We start from the raw sequence: 20,068 nt of genomic DNA, 5'->3' as shown, positions 1-20,068 counted from the left end.
GTTGCACTTGGTGACGTCACTGTAGCACAGGCCTCCTCAACTGCCCCGTGGAGAAATCCGCTGGTAGGGGCCAGGATAGAGCTTCTGCTGATGGACACACGATCGTTTCCAGGTGTCTTCCTACTGCAGACAAGCCCCCAAGGATAATCCCTCATTTGGCACATGTGAGATAACATTTATAGATGTGGAGTCACTAAGTCAAAGGGCAAATTTGACAGAAACCTCCAAACTGCCTTCTCCGGGATGTGTCTGCGTTTACACTCTCACCTATAGAAGTTATACTTGGTGGTTGCTGACTCATTCCTCCATGTCTAGATATACAGCAGGTACTCGATAAGTAAGCTACTCAGTAAATACCACCAATGAAAATACTGCCTTTTGGTGGGTTTTTAAAAGGAAAGACATGAAAATGGATGGCAAGAAAAAGGGTTAAACAGAGTAAAGCAGAAAAAAAAAAAAAAAAGAAAGTGATATGGGGACAGCCTCATGGAAAAGAGAAACGGAAACGGAGACACGGGCGCTCACTTGCACAGGAGTGCACAGGTAAAAGGGGTTCACAGACTGACCAGGAAACCAGCCAGCCCAGCCACCCTGAGCAAGACAACAACCCAGGGACTTCCCCGGTGGCCCAGTGGTTAAGAATCCACCTTCCAATGCAGGGGACTGGGGCTCGATCCCTGAGCCGGGAACCAAGACCCCACAACCTGCAGGGCCACTAAGCCCGAGCACAACTAGAGAGTCTGTGAGCCACAGGGGAAGACCCCGCATGACGCAGAGAAGATTCCACGTGCCACAACTAACACCCCGACGCAGCCAAATAAAGAAAGACTAAAAAAAAGACAGCAACGCAGACATGGCTTGTCAGGACAGGATCTCCCAAGGCGGTACCTATCCCCGACACTGTTTCCATGGATTTTTAATCCAGGATATATAAGCAACTTTAGCTTTTGTTACTACACAGACTGACCATGGGTGGGTCCAGACTAGGTCTGCAAGCCAGCAGGTCACCAGCCATCACGGTTGACCAAGGGGCTCCGGGGCTCCTGCACACTCTCACTCACACACTCACTCACTCATATTCTAGCAAATCGAGAGCAAGTGCAGACAGGGATTTACACATGATGTGAAAAACATAACTGGAGCAAAGCTCGCAAGATAGAGAGCTGCTTACCAAGGAAATCCCGGGGTGAAGACAGAGGCCCCTACAAAGGCCCTCTTGCCACCAGCCGCCCCAACCAGCATTGGGGGGACATCAGTAAGGATGGAGTCAGGGCTGAGTGACTGGCCAAAATAATTCAAAACAAAGAAAACTGTGTGAAACATAGACATACAGCCACTGTCAGTATTGAGGGACCCCAGCACAAGGGTATTTTCTGCCTTGAGAAAATATATAAAGTATTTGCTAGAGATGATAGGAAGTGATAACTATTAGCAAAACATTTTAAAAGAGCGGTTATTCTATTTTTACTTCTTTAAAAATTTTTTGCTTTGTTTTATAATATTTGTATTAGTAAAACATACATGTATACAGTGTTTGAACGGAAATAGAAATTTTAAAAATTTAGAGGAAGGACTTCTCTGGCAGTCCAGTGGTTAAGAATCTGAGCTTCTTACTCAAGTGGCAAGGGTTCAATCCCTGGTCAGGGAACTAAGATCCCACATGCCGTGTGGAGTGGCCAAAACAATTACAAAAAAAAAACCATTTTTTTTTTCCTAATAAGGTCCATAATCCAAAAAGTTTAAAGAGCTGTTTAGAGCCTCCCTGTAAAGGTGGCCACACTTTCTTCGTCCCTTCACTTAGTGGACACTTGGGTGTCCCTCCCAGGGTCCACTCCCCCCCACCCCTGAGCAGTCAGGGCAAGTGAGGTGGGGGAGGGGGGCAGGGAACTGTCCCCCTCTCCTCTCCCCCATCCCTGAGGAGCACCTATGATGGATCCCACTCTTCACAGGAGGGAACCCCTGCTCAGAGAGGTCCCTGCCCAGGATCGCACTGTGAGGGAGTGAGCAAGCTGGGATTCAGAAATGGGACTTCCCCAAAAGGCCTTCTTTAACCCAAGTGCCCCAGGGGTGAAGCTGTTGACAAGCAGATGCTGGGGGACCCTAAGCCTGGTCTCTCACGCTGGGGACAGGTCTTCATGCCTTTGATTTTTCAGTTAACCAGTAGTCTCTAATTTCCAACCTTTTATGATGGAAAATAAAAGCATATACAAAAGTAGAGGAAATAATATAATTACACCCTTCACGTACCTCAAACAATTAACGACTCCTCTGGCCAATCTTGTTTCCTCTCTCCTCCCACCCACTCCACTGGCTTATTATGAAGGAAATCCCAGATCTTATCTATAAACATCTGCTACTTTTACCCAAGCACTTCAGCGGTGTGCTTTAGTCACTCAGCCACGTTCAACTCATGCGACCCCATGGACTGTAGCCCACTAGGCTCCTCTGTCCATGGGAGTCTCCAGGCAAGAACACTGGAGTAGGTGGCATTTCCTTCTCCAGGGGATCTTCCTGACCCAGGGATCAAACCCAGGTCTCCTGTATTGCAGGCGGATTCTTTACGAACTGAGCCACCAGGGAAGGAAGCCCAAAGCACTTCACTGCTGCTGAGTCGCTTCAGTCATGTCCGACTCTGTGCGACCCCACAGACGGCAGCCCACCAGGCTCCCCCGTCCCTGGGATTCTCCAGGCAAGAACACTGGAGTGGGTTGCCATTTCCTTCTCCACTTCACTAAGGATCTCTAAAAGTTAAGGCCCCTTTAAAAAAAGCAAACCACAACAGCATCATCACACCTAAACATGTAACTCCTTAAGATCCTCAACAGTCAGTGCTCTAACTTCCCCAATTTTCTAGTAATTTTTTCTCACATTTAACTTATTTTTACATGATTTTTTTAATAGCAGTAACAACAGCAGAAGAAGGAAATTAATGTAACTTTTAATCTTGCCTTTCGTCAGAGGTAAGTACTGGTAACTGCATGTTTTCTTTGGCCTTTTAAAATTAATATACATAAATAAAATAGTACCATACACCAGGGGCCAAAAGGTTCATTCATGTTTTTCCATGTATTCAAACCCTTGAATTTTCTGGCCAACCCAATATATCTTCTCCATGCACTGGATCATCGGGTAAATAGTTTTGTACCCTGCTTTTCAAATATTCCACATAGTCTGTATTTGCCCATGTCGTAGAAATATCTGTAGAAACTGAACGGCCTCATAATATTTCATTGTACACATATACACATAATCCCAAGCCCCACTGGGTTCCTAAAATGTGCCCTTCCCCTTTTCTTGCCGTTATGAAAATCCCTGTAATAAACATATTTGGGTCTATCTTCATGTCCTTAAGATAGATATCTGGAAGAAGAATACCTGGATCAAAGGACAGGGGTTATTTCTTGTCTGAAGTTTTTCAGTTAGCTGAGGTGTGAGTTCAGACCTCGAGCTGGTGTCTTGGTCCTCAGGGATATAGAAACCTATCCCGGAGGACACAGGTGGGGATGGTGCAGAAGGCGGGGAGGAACACAGAACTGGAGGAGCGTTACACAGCAGAGGAAATAGGAGAGAAGATGCTGGCCCGGCTGACCCGCTCTGCGACAGGAGGAAGGAGCAGCCAGCCTCCTGACTTCAGACACTTCCAGCAAACTGATTCTCTCTCGCCTAGTCCTCTGGTCTCAGCAGCCCCTCTGGCCTTTCCCCCTAGAACCCCAGCTCCTGGCTGCCTGGCCTCCCACCCCAGAGGCCCCCACCCCAGGAGGCGCCCCTTCCCCTTCACCCCTCCCCTTCACGGCTCACAGACTCACAGCATACTTACTGCCTTGAGAGGCATCCACTCTTCGGACCTGTTTGTGCAACCAGCTGATAATCTACAGGCAAATCAATCTAAAAACTGGACCACCGTCCAGGAATAGAGATGCAGACGTAGAGAACCGTCTTGCGGACACGGTGAGGGGAGGAGAGAGTGAGACGAGTTAAAAAAGAAGCACTGAAACATATATGTTACCATGTGTAAGAGAGCTAGCGGGAAGCTGATGTACTTACTCAGCGCTCTGTGGTGACCCAGAGGGTGGGCTCCGGGGTGGGTGGGACGGAGGCCAAACAGGGAGAGGGTATACGTGCGCGTATGGACGACTCACCTTGTTGCGAGGCAGAAACCGACACAACATTGTAAAGCAATTATCCTCCCATTAAAAATAAATTTAAAAAAATTAAATGGGGCATCCATGGCCCACATGTCTCGTGTTAGCTGTGAAGACATAACAGGAAATCCTCTTAAATGCTGACATCAAGATACCTTAAGTCTAAAGCTGAAACTCCAATACTTTGGCCACCTCATGCGAAGAGCTGACTCACTGGAAAAGACTTTGATGCTGGGAGGAATTGGGGGCAGGAGGAGAAGGGGACGACAGAGGATGAGATGGCTGGATGGCATCACTGACTCGATGGACGTGAGTCTGAGTGAACTCCGGGAGTTGGTGATGAACAGGGAGGCCTGGCGTGCTGCGATTCATGGGGTCGCAAAGAGTCGGACACGACTGAGCGACTGAACTGAACTGAACTGAGGGCTGGTTTTCTCCTGAACTAACCTAGTAATCCTACCCCTTTCACACACAAAAAAAGAGGGGGGGGGGGTCCCTTGGTGAATCCCAGTTGGTTCCTGATAGTCACACATGTTCCCAAATAATTTGTAAACTATTAAAATAACTCAAGACCTTGATATCATAAACCTGAAGGAGAAAAAGCTAAAAAATGGGGCAAAAAAAAAAGACCTGCAGCAACATTTGCTATGATGTAAGAGGCTTGTTGTCAGAAGGAGAAGCAGGTGAGGTGGAAGGAGAGGGTGAGAATATTACTTACTATGTTCAAATTTGCTTGCCTAAATTGGGATATTTTGAAAGAAGGGAAAAGATATAATAATTAAGCAATTATTTTTCCTATCACAACAAACAAAAACCTAACAGGGACACCCTATACTAATATCTTTCTCAATTATTTTTTATTTTTTTTTAATGGCAGAAGAAATAATTAGAGACCTATCTCCCTCATGAATGTAGACACCAAAATTCTAAAAAAGGTACTGGCAAATCCAGTGATGTGTAAAAAGAATACATCGTGACTGTTGGGTTTATTCCAGTTATGCAACAAATGTTTAAGGATTAACACTCAAAAATCAATCAGTATAATTCAGAAAAAAGGAGATTTATCATTCAATCATCTCAATAGATATTTAAACAAGGATGCCCGCTGTCACCAGGTCAACATGATCCCAAAGGTCCTAACCAGTGAAATAAGGCAAGAACAAGATATAAAATGCTTAAAGTTGATCAGTAGTGTTGTCATTATTCATAGGCAACATAATCACACGTGTAGAAAAGCCAAAAGAATCTAAAATAAACTATTAGAATAGTCAACTTGGTAAGGTCAATAAATTCAGAGTCACTATACAAAAATTAACTATACTTCACTATACTTGTGTAATGTAATAAAGAATACATCTGAGATTTCCCTGGTGGTCCAGGAGTTAAGAACCTCCACTTCCACCAAAGAAGGCTCAGGTTTAATTCCTGATGAGGGAACTAAGATCCCACATGCCACACAGTCCAGCCAAATGTGTGTGTGTATGTGTGTGTGTGTGTGTGTGTGTTTAATAAAAACAATATACCTGGTCTCTGATCCTGCTTCCTGTCAAAGAGTTTGGAAAACGCTTGGACTTGCTGAGTGACAGCAGTGTCTCCGTGATGTTAATAAGGTGACTCTAAGTGGGACCCTAGAGGGAGACTGGAGATGGTCACCAGTTAAATACAAGAAGCTACACAAGGCCCTGCCTCCAGGGAAGGCTGATGACTGCACCAGTCATGCTAAGGAAGCTCTGATGATGAAAACTCTAGATCTCAGAACTCAGGGGAGCATCCCGGTTGGTGAAACCACTGATGGACCAGGAGCGTGACACACCCTGGCTCAGGGGGAGAAGGCCCGGAACACTCTGTCCCTCAGACAGACCCCATCCTAGGTACAGCCCTTAAAATAAAGCTGCAGTCCTGAGTGGAGCACTCTTCTGAATCCTGTGAGCCATTCTAGCAAATTCTCAAACCTGAGGGGGGCTCATGAGAACCCCTGAACTTATAGCCAGTTGGCCAGACGCACAAAGGTGTAGGGAAACCCGCTTGAGGCTGGCATCTGAGGTGAGGGCAGTCTGTGCAGGACTGAGCCCTCTGAGGGCACTGAGGCCACCAACTCCAAGTGGCTAGCACCTGAGCTGAACTGCAGAACACCCTGGTTGGAACAATCTGAAACAAACATTTGGAAAAAGAATTTTTGTAAATCACCAAATATCTAGCAATAAATCTAAGAAAAGTGTGAGACTTCTACACAGAAAATGACTATTATCATTGAAAGAAATTAAGAGAGTACAAATTAGGAACTTCCCTGGTATTACAGTGGCTAAGACTCTGAGCTCCCAACGCAAGGCGCCTGGGTTCCATCTCTGGTCAGGGAACTTGATCCCACAAGCTACAAATAAGATCTGGTGCAGCCAAATAAATAAAATTTTAAGTATAGATTTGAGAAAACAGAGAGAGTGCATGTACTAATACAGGGGTAACCATGTTTGGAGACTGGAAGATTCTTTACTATAAAGATGTTAAGTTTCCAAGTTATATATTTAAAAAAAAAAAAAAAAGATAGTGCTAAGTCTGATTCTTTCGATCCCACAAACTGCAGTCTGCCAGGGTCCTCTGTCCATGGGATTCTCCAGGCAAGAATACTGGAGTGGGTTGCCATTTCCACCTCCAAGAGAATCTTCCCAACCCAGGGACTGAACCCAGGTCTCCCATATTTTGGGCAGATACTGACTGAGCTACACAGGAAATCAATGCAATTCCATACAATTAATTCCCAGGCAAGAGGTTAAATCTTGAAGAACAACAAAGAACACAGTGTTTAACATTAACCAAAGTTCACTATAAAACTATAGTTCACTGTAAAACTACTGCAATTGTGGCAATGCAGTACTGGAAAAAGTAAAAAATAAACAGACCAATGGAAGAGTATCCAGAGACAGACCCCCACATATAGCATGTTCAGTGGAGGAACGAGTCTTTTCAATGAGTTCTGCTGGAGTAGTTGGACATCCATAGGAACAAAAAAAAAAAATTTTTTTAACCTGTAACACATAAAAAACAAATTCCAGAAGGATTATAGCTCTCTAAGGTAAACAATACAGCTTCCCGAATATAACACAGGATTCCTCCTGGTTTTCATACGGGCAAAGAATCTTAATGCATTCGTGTGTGCATGCTCAGTCGTGTCTGACTCTTTGTGACCTCATGGATTGTAGCCCGCCAGGCTCCTCTGTCCATGGGATTTCCCAGGCAAGAATACTGGAGTGGGCTGCCGTTTCCACCTCCAGGGGATCTTCCTGACCCAGGAATTGAACCTCTGAGTCTCCTGCTTTGGCTGGTGGATTCTTCACTACTGCACAACCTGGGAAGCCCCAACGAATCTTTAACAAGGAATCAAAAGCATTAATCACCAAAATGGATCATAAGCAGCTGAAAATGTGATCAACAATAGTCACTAAGAAACTCTACATTAAAATCACAAAGAAAAGAAAATTACAGTGATATACTACCACCCACATACCTGACCGGTTAAATAACTTTTCTTTTTTTAATGTATAACAGATAGCACATTTTTTAGCCTGGGGTTATTGGGATATCCCAATCTTCTGATCTCATTTTCAGAATCTACAATCTCACTAAGTGACACAGAACAGCAGTTGAGGGCTTGGCCCCGGGGAGGGGAGCAGTCTGGGGCGGCCACTTAGCTGTCACGTGGCTGAGAAAGAAAGACTTTTGTCCTCTCTGAGCCTCGGCTCCCTGTCTACAGTGCTTGGAGGGTTAACCCAGGATTCAATAAAGGCTAACCATTCATGAAGGCACTTCCTTCTTCATGATCCCTGCTCCACCCTCTTCCAGACCGTGGGTCCCCCTCTTGTTCCTGCTTCTCTGTCACAGCGTCTCGCCTCCCTAGCCGGGGCACCAAGGAGGACCGGCAACTGGCAGGTTCTGAGATGAGAGAACCCACGCAGGGCGCAGCCACGCTGCTTCCCAGGCCATCCCCCCAGGGCAGCGACCCCCACTCTGTGCTCCTGCAGTGAAGGCGCTGGCGATCGGGATGGTGGCAGGAATTTGCAGGAAAAAAAATTATAAGTAAATGAGGAGCATTTCCTCAGTTTTAAGTTACCGTTCCGGACTTTTCTTTTCCTTAAGCTCTGGATTCTGTTACCCTTAACATACCCGCTAGGGTCCAGATAAGATGCCACCTTAAATTAAAAAGAATTAAAAAGAGCCTGTAATTATATAGCAGACTCTTTTTGACCTCAATGTCTTCATAATTCCAAGAAAGGCACCACGCCCAGACGGTGGGGCAGCTGCCAGCCAAGCTGGTACGTGAGAACCACCATGGCCCAAATGGGGGCATCTTTCGGACGGTAATAACAGTAATGTTTAAGATAGCTGACCCTGCATGACAACACGGTGTCGGGCCCTGAGCTAAGCCCCGTGCGTGCCTCACCTCATTCCGTCCTCCCCACAGCCTCTGGCTAGATGCTGTCATTAATGTGGGTGACCGAGTCACCAGCCACCACATAGCCCACAAGCCAGTCACTGTTTTGAGCCTTTAACAAAATAAACTCCACTACATAAGCTTTTGCCCCTCTTTAAACTCCCTCTTGGGAAAGTCTGATGAGAGACGGCTGTACATTAAAGCAGGACTCCAAGGGACTTTGCATATGTGCATAGGCCTGCGTGTGTGTGTGTGTATGTGTGTGTGTCTGTGTGTGTGTGTGAGAGAGAGAGAGAGGGAGGGGATCACCTGCCTGGAGGGGAGAAATGAGTATGCCTGTCTGCCCGTGTAAAAGCATGTCCCTGTGTGTAAGTGAGCCTGCCTATGTGGGGTGTGTGTGGCTGGATAGGGGGATGTGCGTGTGTATATGGATGTGTGTGGGGTGTGCAGTGGGTGGGCAGGAGTTCTGTGTGTGAGTGTGCAGGTGTGGGTATGGGGCTGTGTGTGTGAGTGTGAGGGTGTAGCTTTGGGGTTGTGTGTGTGAGTGTGCGGGTGTGGGTATGGGGCTGTGCGTGTGACTGTGCCGGTGTGGGTATGGGGTTGTGTGTGTGAGTGTGGGTATGGGGTTGTGTGTGTGAGTGTGCAGGTGTGGGTATGGGGCTGTGTGTGTGAGTGTGGGTATGGGACTGTGTGTGTGAGTGTGTGGGTGTGGGTATGCGGCTGTGTGTGTGAGTGTGCGGGTGTGGGTATGGGGCTGTATGTGTGTGCGGGTGTGGCTGTAGGGTTGCGTGTGTAAGTGTGTGGAGTGGGTGGGTGGGAGCTGTGTATATGTGTGTGTGGGGTTGTGTGTGTGAGTTTGTCAGTGTGGGTATGGGGCTGTGTGTGTGTGTGTGTGGCTGTGGCTGTGGGGGGTTGTTGAGTGTATGGGTATGGACGTGTGGGGGACTGTTAAGTGTGTGGGGGTGTGGATGTGTCTGGGTGTGCAGTGGGTGGGCAGGAGTTGTGTGTGTGAGTGTGCGGGTGTGGGTATGGGGTTGTGTGCGTGTGTGGGTATGGGGTTGAGTGTGTGTGTGTGTGTGGCTCTGGGGTTCTGTGAGTGTGCGGGTGTGGATATGGGGTTGTGTGTGTGTGTGGGTATGGGGTTGTGTGTGTGAGTGTGCGGGTGTGGGTATGGGGTTGTATGGGTGTGGGTGTGGGGTTGTATGGGTGTGGGTGTGGGTATGGGGTTGTGTGTGTGTGTGTGGCTGTGGGGTTCTGTGAGTGTGCAAGTGTGGGTATGGGGTTGTGTGTGTCTGTGTGGGTATGGGGTTGTGTGAGTGTGTGGGTATGGGGTTGTGTGCAGGTGTGGGTATGGGGTTGTGTGTGTGTGTGCGGGTGTGGGTATGGGGTTGTGTGTGTGTGTGCGGGTGTGGGTATGGGGTTGTGTGTGTGAGTGTGCGGGTGTGGGTATGGGGTTGTGTGTGTCAGTGTGTAGGTGTGGGTATGGGCTTGTGTGTGTGTGTGTAGGTGTGGGTATGGGGTTGTGTGTGTGTGTGTGTGTGTAGGTGTGGGTATGGGGCTGTGTGTGTGTGTGTAGGTGTGGGTATGGGGTTGTGTGTGAGTGTGCGGGTGTGGGTGGGGGCTGTGTGTGTGCAGGTATGGCTGTAGGGTTGTGTGTGTGTGTGGAGTGGGTGGATGGGAGTTGTGTGTGTGTGCGGGTGTGGGTATGGGGTTGTGTGTGAGTGTGTGGCTGTGGCTGTGGGGTTATGTGAGTGTGTGGCTGTGGGAGGTTGTTGAGTGTGTGGGTATGGGCGTGTGGGGGACTGTGCAAGTGTGTGGGGGTGTGGATGTGTCTGGGTGTGCAGTGGGTGTGGGTATGGTGTTGTGTGTGTGAGTGCGTGGCTGTGGCTGTGGGAGGTTGTTGAGTGTGTGGGTATGGGCGTGTGGGGGGACTGTGCAAGTGTGTGGGGGTGTGGATGTGTCTGGGTGTATAGTGGATGGGCAGGAGTTGTGTGTGTGAGTGTGTGGCTGTGGCTGTGGGGGTTGTTGCGTGTGTCGGTATGGGCGTGTGGGGGACTGTAAGTGTGTGGGGGTGTGGCTGTGTCTGGGTGTGTGAGTGAGCCTGCCTGGGGCGGTGGCAATGTGGAGGAGGGGGAGACCTTCCAACCCAGGCTTCTGGCTGCCCGCTGGCCAGAGGCCAGGGTTCCGGAGAGCCTGGGGAAACCAGTCTTTCGAGCACCCTGCCCAGCTCACAGTAAATGAGCCCTGCAGCAGGGGAGCGCCTCTGGCTGTAAGCTCTGGGGACCGCTCCAGCAAGCGCAGCTTTAACCCCCAACACAACAGGCTGGAGGCTGCACACCCCAGCCCTCTGCGCTCCCCTGTCAGCCACAGGGCACAGTCCAGCCCTCAGCCTTTGGGAATCCTCCTAGACGCTCCTCCTAAGAAACCCAGGGATAGAAAGGGATTTCATTTCTTACCAAAGGAGAAATCTGAAGAAGGGATCGAAACTCTGGTCCAAAGAGCAGAGCAGCAAACCGTACGCAAACAGTGATCTCAATGTGGGACACACAGGGACAGCTAGTGAGAGAGTAGGGTTCGTCACTCAGTCGTGTCCGTCTCCGCAACCCCATGAACTGTGGCCCGTCAGGCCCCTCTGTCTGTGGAATTCTCCAGACAAGAATAATGGAGAGGGTTGCCATTCCCTTCTCCAGGGGATCTTCCCTCCCCAGGGATCGAACCCAGGTCTCTTGCATTGCAGACAGATTCTTTACCACTGTGCCACGTGGGAAGCTCAATGGAGAGAGCATGACAGTAAAAATGAAAATGGTTTTGACCCTGTTGTTTTGTCATAAGACTTTTTAAACTTAGAAGAAAAAAACATTTAAGGGACTTCCCTGGTGGTCCAGTGGCTAAGACTTCACCTTCCAATGCGGGGGGTACAGGTTCAATCCCTCGCGGGGGAGCTAAGATTCTGCATGCATCGAGGCCAAAAAAAACAAAATATAAAACAGAAGCAATATTGTTACAAATAAAGACTTTAAAATGGCCTACATCCCCAAAAAAAGTCAACAATCATTAAAAAAAATATTTTAGTTTCTTAAAAATTTATCCCAATAGATCAAAATATCAAAAATGGTTCTATCTACAAGATGACAGGCTTACAGATATTTTGGTTTGATTTCTGTGTGTTTTCAAAGGTTCTGATAATAATTGTCTCTTCAATTAACATCAGTGAAAAGAAATGGAATATCACATAATCAATGGAACCGGAATAGACTACGGAGTCTAGAATCCAGTCCATGAAATGAGCCAGGAGTCTGTGCTGTAGCCACGAAGCTTTGTACAACCGGATGTCCGTCCTGGATGCTCAGGTGTGATGAGGGGACAGGACAAGCTGTCCCTTCCCACAGGGAGCGGCTGTAGTAACCAGGGGCTCTGCCAGAATCAGTCACCAAGTCAGTGACAGAAGGGCCCGGTCCATCCTTCCATTCCGGGCACACTCCCCTGTTAGAGAGTGTCTGATGAACAGGCTTGCAGTGCCTTCCATCGAGGAGACAAGGAAAACGTCACAAGGCACCATTCCTTTCCCTCAAGGATGTCCCAGCTGTTCAGTTCCTGGCTCATCAGCAAGACAGCACTACCTGGGGGATGGGCACTCAATGCGGGAACCTCCCCGCCCCTCTGGGAAGGCCTGAGAGGCAGTCACAACACACAGAAGCAGCTTTCTCCAAGGATGGCACCCAGAGCTGAGAAGCTCATTTCCCACCCCGTGACCTCATCCAAGTGCTTGCAGCACGTGAAAAGAGCCGTGTCTACTCTACTTTGAAAGCCAACTGAAACATCAGACTTCTACTGACAAGCCTCACTTTCTGGGAGTCTCCTGCTTCTTCCCCGCTTCTGTGGACACAGGTCTGCGGCTTGGGGTTTGATGTCTGGGCACTGTCCGATACCCCCTGTCCTGACCAGAGTGGTCAAGGAAAACTCTGGAGCTGCTCTTTTGAATTAGGAACACAAGACTTTTGACAAGCTCAGCTCTAAGCAGCTCTTACTAGGGCCTGGCTGTAAGGCAGCACCTTCCAGGACACACACAAGAGCTGTAGGAAGAAGTCTGTAAACAGAAGATGGCTCAAAGTGCTCTCAGCCCCAGCACCTCTGTGGTAGCTGTCCATGGGCTGCACAATGCCAGCGAGGGGAAGAGGTGCCCACAAGCCTCACAGTGAAGAGAAGCAAGCGGCAGCCTGGCCAGCATCTTTTCAGCTGCCCGCTGGCATCTCCCTCACTCGCTCAGATACACCGGCCCCCGGAGAGGCTTCTGGAGATCAGATCACCAGCTTGGATCAAGACTGTTTCTAGGTGGCATCGTCCAGGTGTGGGACTGCCTCTGATCTCCACTCTGGAGGCTGCCCTCTCCCAGCTCCTCCTGACGACTATCCCATCCCACACCTGGGCTCACTTCAGCCAGGCCCCTCCATGCCTCACACACGCTGCTTGCTCTCAGCCGACTCCCAAACCTTTCAGCCCCACGCGGGCCTCACTCCCAAGCCCACGTGGGACCTGACCTGCACACCTACCCAGGTGGACTTTGCCCTCGTGCTGCTCAGGGTGGTCTAGGACCAGCAAGCACATGCTAGGACTGGAGAGCCGCACCTCAGCCCCACTGAGTTCTGTTTGTGCCCCATCTGCACATGAACAGGAAGCCCAGGCGGGTATGGACGCTCACTGACCCACTGCCGCCCCTCCCCTCACCCTCGCCACACTGGCTCTGCTCCCTCCTCCACCCGCTTCCCTTAAATGACATCTTCAACCTGAATCCCAGGCAAAAACCTCACATGTTCACAAATACTTCCCAGTCAGACTTCGACATCTCTGACATAATCACTGGGTCCCATCCTTCTAACTTCAGAAGTTTCTGGAAGCCTAGGCCTTCCTGGGAGCCCCACAGCAGCTACCTAAGTTTTGTTTACACGTCTGTCTCCCTAGTAGACCGCGACTTCTGTGAACAGGGCTGTGTTAGTCCTCTGACTCCCAACAGCCAGCACACCGTCTGACACAAAGGATTCCAAAAATTAGATGTTTGTTGAGCAAATGGAAGAACAAGCAGGCGGAGGGAAACAAGATACTTTTAAGGTGTGCCAGATGGTAGGAACCAAAAGCAAAAATTATGCAGTGTTCTTTCCGGCTTTTATGAAGTTGTTTCAGGAATAAAATTAAGCTGCTGGGGAAGAATGTGATGTGGCATAGGAAAGACAGGAGGAGTTTTTAACGAAATCATTTCTAGCTTTTTCCCTCCAATATATAACCCACTATCTGTAAGGAGCAGTAATAGGTCTAAGGTTACCTCAGGGGTCAGTGACCAACCCAGAGTTTAAACTCTTTACTGGGGGCCAGGTGGTTATAAAGTGGGTGGGGGAAGATTAGATGACTAAAGAAGAGCTCAGTGTCTGGCAGGGGGAGGGATGAACCGGAGGGAGGGGCAGAGCAGAGGCTGGAAGGTGGGTTTGAATCAGGGGCGGGGCTTCCAAACCCTCTAGTGGAGAGTTCATTCATCCTGTGCTTCCAGGGTCTTCGGAGGCATCGGTGGTGAAGGAAAGACATGGCCAGCCAAGAGTTGCCCAGGGAGGCTTTGTTTTCAGATTTCCAGCTGTGGCCAAACTCAACCACAACACCTGGTACTGCCAACAGTCTAGGGGAGGTTCAAGTAGAAGCAGGACCAACGTTCCAACAGCAGGAGCCTCCCAGTGGCCTGACAGCCCCCACCAGCTGGCAGGCCTTGCTCCCAGGGCCCACAGCAGTGGGCATCAGGTCTCACACACTGTACAGGGCTCAGAAAACACCTGGCAACAGCTGCCTTCTGTTGGAGGCAGAAGCAACTGGGAAGCAGTCAGGTGGGCGTGCTCAGTCACTCAGCCGAGTTCAGCTCTTCATGACTCCATGGACTACAGGCTCCTCTGTCCATGGGATTTTCCCAGTAAGAACAAGAACACTGGAGCAGGGATACTGCCTTTTCCTCCTTCAGAGGATCTTCCCTACCCAGGAATCGAGCCTGTGTCTCCTATGTCTCTTGAACTGGCAGGTGTATTCTTTACTGCTGAGCCACCTGGGAAGCCCAGGAAGCTGTTACCTCCTTGCTTTAGTTTCAAGGCAAAGCTCAGAGCCGCAGGCTTGCAGTGACTCTCTGTGCCTGTCTCTAAGTGTGCAGAGCATATTCATGATTCTTGCTGGTGAGTGAAGTCACGTCAGCTCCTGATGCTCAAAGACCTCTTATTCACTGAGAAACTGAGGCACAGGGAAGGGGAACCAGGACCCCAAACTCTGCTTCTCAGGCCGTGACCTGAACCTTTAACACATGTGTCTCTGCAGGAGCTCCTCCTGGCTTTCCTGGTGCAGCTGGAAACGGTCAAGTCCCTGGGTAACAGCAAGGCACACCCATTTGTCTTTATCCCTCATCAGCTCCTCAAAATTCTAACACTTCTGGAATGGGGGTAATTCTCAAATCTGACAGGTCATTTGTTCCTTCAGTGACTTTTTTTTTTCCCTTCAGTGACTTTTTAATCAAAGTCTTACTATGTACCAAGAACCATTTTAGAGCTTCCCTGGTGGCTCAGCGATGAAGAATCTGCCTGTAATGCAGGGGACCCAATCCCTGAGTTGGGAAGATCCCCTGGAGGAGGAAATGGCAACCCACTCCAATATTCCTGCCTGGGAAATCCCATGGACAGAGGAGCCTGGTGGGCTACAGTCCGTGGAGTTGCAAGAGTCTGACGCAACTGACGGAACTAAACAACGAGAACTATTTTATGGGCAGGGATACATGGGTGAACAAAACTTAAACCCTGCCCTTTGGTACAGTGGGAAGAGTCAGACAATAAAAATGTAAACTCATAAATCACACAGTTGTTAGAAAGTGATAGGAGAAAAAGAAAAATGAGCACAGGGTGGGTCAGGTTAGATCAGGAAGGTCAGGGAGGGACCAGGGGTTGCAGTTTTAAATAAGGGTGACAGGAAGGCCTCATTGAGAAGATGAAGCAGACACAGGGAGGGGAGAGTGAGCCACAGAGTCTGGGGGAGAACATCCCGCCTGCGGGAGCAGCCAGGGCAAAGGCTCCAGGCTGGGAGCGTCCTCAGGGCCAGCAAGGCCGGCCTGGCTAGTGGCAGAGCCACTCACTAGTTGCTCACTCATTGTTTAACAAACGTTTACTGTTCGTTTCTTCGCCAGGCAAATGAGTGGAGAAAGTGCTAGCACGGCACAATGCCCACCCTCAAGGAACTCACAATGCTGGTGGGTATGACCTTAAAAGAGGGTCACAGCCACAGCGGAAAGACTCTGGAGGGATTCAGGGCCCTCATCCAACCTGGAGGTGACGAAGGGTCCCCCAGAACACGGAAAAGCCCCTTGGCTCGACCAGGCAGGGACCCCGGCTCAAATATCTCTGCTGCTGACAATGCTGGCTGTGTTAACCTGGCTCATTGGTTTTTCTTAACAACAACAACAAAAAAAGCCTGGAACCTCCCTGGCAGTTCAGGGGCTAAGACTTCACGTTCCCAATGCAGGGACCTGGGTTCGATCCCTGGGCAGGGAACTAGATCCCACATGCTGCTATTCAAGATTTCACAGGCCAAAACTAGAAAGATCCCATGCGCCACAACTGAGACCCAGAACAACCAAATAAATAAATATTTTAAAAAATGAAATAAGAAAGAAGCCTTCTAAATACCAGATTTGTAAAGAACTGAGCATTGCCATGTCCAAGAGGGCCTTAGACTGAAAACGTAGATGCCCAAGGAGAAGATGTGGGAGAGATCACACTCTGGGGAGCCCAGCACAGCCACGAGTTAAAACTAGGAACCAAGAAGTGATGGTGTAATGCCCAGGGCCTCACAATGCAGGGAGCAAACTGTGCCTGCGCGCCCACAGAACTACCAGCAGCCCCCCCAGGCATCAGCCTCAGGCTACAGGCTTGATAAGGAGGAGGGTCCAGGGGACTAAAGTGTGTGTCTGCAGAGCCCCACTCAACACAGCTCTGCCCTCAGAGATGCTAGCTCTGTTTTCCCAGCTTCAGGAAGTGGTGGTATTTAAAAGAAAAAAAAGATGAGCCCAAAGATGGCCCTGCTGGGAGTCAGGAAGCTCCCACCCTGCTGGTCAGGGGCTGGGAAGCCTGACCATGCCAGTCCATACGGGCTGGATCCAGATCCGGGCTGGACGATGCAAACGTGCTTGTCGGGTGTGTCACCAGCAAGTCCCAGAGACCACAGAGGTGGTGAAGGAGGAAGCCGCCCTGGTGAGTCCCAACCCTGCTCCTGACCAAGCAACATAGGAAAAGTCCTCCAGGCCTAGAGGCTGCAGGGCGGGGGTGGAGCTCAAGTCCCCCCTGCTCTTCTGTTTGGACTTGATCCCTGGGGGAAACATTCCTGGGTCTGCCCACACTGAAGCTCCCCAGGGGCTGTGCCATTACCACCAGCCCCTCTGCAGACCACTTTACAGGCTGTCTCCCACTCAAGCTTATATAACTGGAGTTCTCTCCTCAGCTCTGATGCTGAGATTCAGTCTGTCAAACTGAAAAAGGGAAGGTACCCAGTCCCCACCCTGGCTCTAACCCCAGCATCCTGCCAGGCCAGCTCCTCCCTATCCTACTCTGTCACCCACTGATCCAGCCAGTTGAGGCTCTCCAGAACTGAGCAACAACGGGCTGAGGTCCTGGGGAGTGAAACAGAGCTCTGGGGTTTAGGTGACCTCCCTCATTCCTTTATAAAGAGCTCCCCTTTCGGTCTCCTCTCCGCCTTTGGCCGAGGAAGGTTTTGCTCCATAATTGGCTTGTTTACTGTCACTCGGAGTGGCAGAGGCAGGAGGAAAGTTTTGCTAGAAGTAAGGAAAGGGGTGTGTGCTCTGAGCGCTGAGGCTGCCGAGTAAACCCTCCAAGTGTCTAACAACCAAGAGCACGTGTGAGAAAAAAAACACCAGGCCGACTGAAGATACCCAGCAGACCACAGGAGGGAAGCTTATGTGGGGCGCCTGGGAAAGATAGAATAACCAAAGCTTAATCTGCTCGCTTCTGCTGAACAGTCAAAAGCATTACTTGGCATTGCTCTCGGCAGGGAGCCAGTGAGTGCCCTCCCAACTTGGCTTCCGTGGGCCAGGCTCTCCAGTGACACCGTTCTCGCTTGGCTCCAAAACCTTCCAGAGCTCCGAGAGCCCAGCAGACTGACTGCCCTGACTTTCAGGTTCTTCCCAAGGCCATGGGTGACTCGGTCTCTCCCCTACTGACCACTGATCAGCAGAGCCTGTACCCACAGGAAGGGAACCACCTGCTGAACCAGAAGCACATCGTCTGCTCCCCAACTCAGCTTCTCTGCTCAAGGGGTTCCCTCTGCCTCAAGGACCAAGTCTCCCCAGCTTTCAAGGATTTCCCCAAATGTTCCCTCCGCTGTGAAGGTTTTCCGGGTTCCCCAGCCCCTTCCCCACCCGACCCCAATAGGACCTGCTGGCTCCAGTACCACGCCCTAATCTCCCTGCCCCGGTGCTGGCCTCCTTGAAGGCATTAGCCTCACTCCATCCTGCTCCCACGCAGGCAAGTATGTCTTGCCCTGCTTGGATCCACCTGGGGCACAAAGCACACTTCCTGGCAGATGCTTAAGAGCTATTTCTGCTGGCCTGAGTGCCCATCTCTGCCGAGGCATGGGGAGTGCTGGGCAAATGGACAGAGTCACACGAATGGAATGCTAAGATAGGCAGACACAAGACAGGTCAGGATACTCGAGGTACCGCATAGAGGGATGCGGGAGCCGCATCCTGGGGCCTCACCCTTCTTGAACTCCTCCAGCATGGCATCCAGCTTGGTGTCGTGGAAGACAAAGTGTACTGGGTGGTTGTAGAAACGGGTGATGGTCTTGAGCGGGGTGCAGTCATCGGGATCCACGAAGGCCAAGTCCTTGACGTAGAGGATATCCACGATGTTGGACTGCTCGTCTTCAAACACGGGGATGCGGGTGTAGCCGCTCTCCATGATCTCCGACATGGTGTTGAAGTCCAGGATGGCATCGCTGCGGATCATGAAGCAGTCCTGCAGCTGGGTCATGATATCCTCCACCGTCTTGGTCCGCAGTTCCAAGGCCCCCTGGATCATGTTCAGCTCCTCTTTCACAAGGTCGTTGTAGGGCTCGGTCACCTTCAACATCTCCATCAGCTTCTCCCGATTGTAAACGGTGCGGATCTCCTGACCCAGGACGAAGTCCAGGAGCTTGCTGATGGGGTAACTGAGCGGGAAGGTGATCAGCATAAAGAATTTGGTGAGGATGATCGTGTTGGCACCCACGGCCAGCCCGTGTCGGGAGCACAGGGCCTGAGGCACGATCTCCCCGAAGATGACAATGCCAATGGTGGAGGAGGCCACGGCCACGAGGCCGGACCCGATGAGGTTGTCTAGAAGGATGGTGAGGGAGGTGTTGACCAGCACGTTCCCCAGCAGCAGGGAGCAGAGCAAGTAGTTGCCCTTGCGACGGATGGGCTCGATCTTGCGGGCATACCGCCGCTCCTTCTGAGTGCCACAGTTCTGCACGATGCGCAGTTCCATGGGGTCCAGGGCCATCAGCCCCAGATTGAGGCCGGAAAATATGCCCGACAGCCCCAGCAGCACCATAATGATGAGGATGTGCAGCCAGAGGGGCAGGAGCCTCCCAGGCTCCTCCACCATGAGGAGCAGCGAATCCTTGTCCGTCCACCTCTGCCAGGGCCGGTCCACGCCCGCCCGGGTGCACAGCGCATACAGTTTCATGTTCTCACTCCTCCGGAGGAACTTAGTGAGCACCACCAGCATCCCCGACGTGTCCCCGCGGCTCACGTTGACCAGCTTCTGGACGACCAGGTCCTTGGTGAGCTCGAGGCAGTCAGTGGAGTTGTGGAAGGTCTCGGCGTTGTCCACCTCAGTGAAGGAGATCAGGTTGCTAGAGAAGGAGTCCAGCCCCTGGCCGTACAGCCTCAGGTTCACCGTGCTGCCCTCGGACACGTAGATGATGCCGTCCGTGTTTATCCCACACGATTTGTTGCAGCTCGTCAGCCTCATGCCCAGGATCGCGCTCCGCTGGGGGTTGCCCTGGCCGCGGACCCCCGGCGCCCACAGCGGCACCAGCAGCACCAGCGCCGCCAGGAGGAGGCGCCCTCGGGCCGGGCCACTGCCGGGGCGCCCGCCCCCGCCCACCGGCGCCATGTTGCTCCGGCTCGGCCGCCGCCGCCGCCGCTCCCCGCGCCCCGCCGCGCAGCCCCGCTCGCGCCGCCGCTCCTGCCGCTCCGCCGCCGCCGAGCCAACTGTCCCGGCCTCGGGCCTGACGTCAGGTCAGCGCCCCATCTGCCCCGCCCCGCGACCCACGCCTCTCATTTGCATGGGAGGCTCCGCCCCTGGCGCGCGGCTCGCGCCCTCCCTTAAGGAAGTCCGGCATTTAAGGTGGCGTGGCGTGAGAGCGCGGGAGCAGCGGGAGGCTCTCCGCCCCGCCCTCCTCATCGCAAGCTTTTCCGCCCTCTTGGCGGGTC

The 20,068-nt window shown here is 51.1% G+C and overlaps 1 protein-coding gene across 1 annotated transcript in view; it reads right to left on the bottom strand.

Annotated features, from left to right (window-relative positions):
- Positions 1 to 19,748, bottom strand: part of CNNM4 (cyclin and CBS domain divalent metal cation transport mediator 4) — a 38,516-nt gene extending 18,768 nt beyond the window's left edge. The window contains exon 1 of the mRNA XM_052649481.1: positions 18,347 to 19,748. Coding sequence (XP_052505441.1) covers positions 18,347 to 19,748 — 1,402 coding nt within the window. The remainder of the gene's footprint in view (positions 1 to 18,346) is intronic.
- Positions 19,749 to 20,068: the final 320 nt, after the last annotated feature.

Source organism: Budorcas taxicolor, chromosome 11 (assembly GCF_023091745.1).
Source record: "Budorcas taxicolor isolate Tak-1 chromosome 11, Takin1.1, whole genome shotgun sequence".
In the NCBI taxonomy this organism is placed as follows: domain Eukaryota; kingdom Metazoa; phylum Chordata; class Mammalia; order Artiodactyla; family Bovidae; genus Budorcas; species Budorcas taxicolor.
This window is presented reverse-complemented; position numbering and strand designations above follow the sequence as displayed.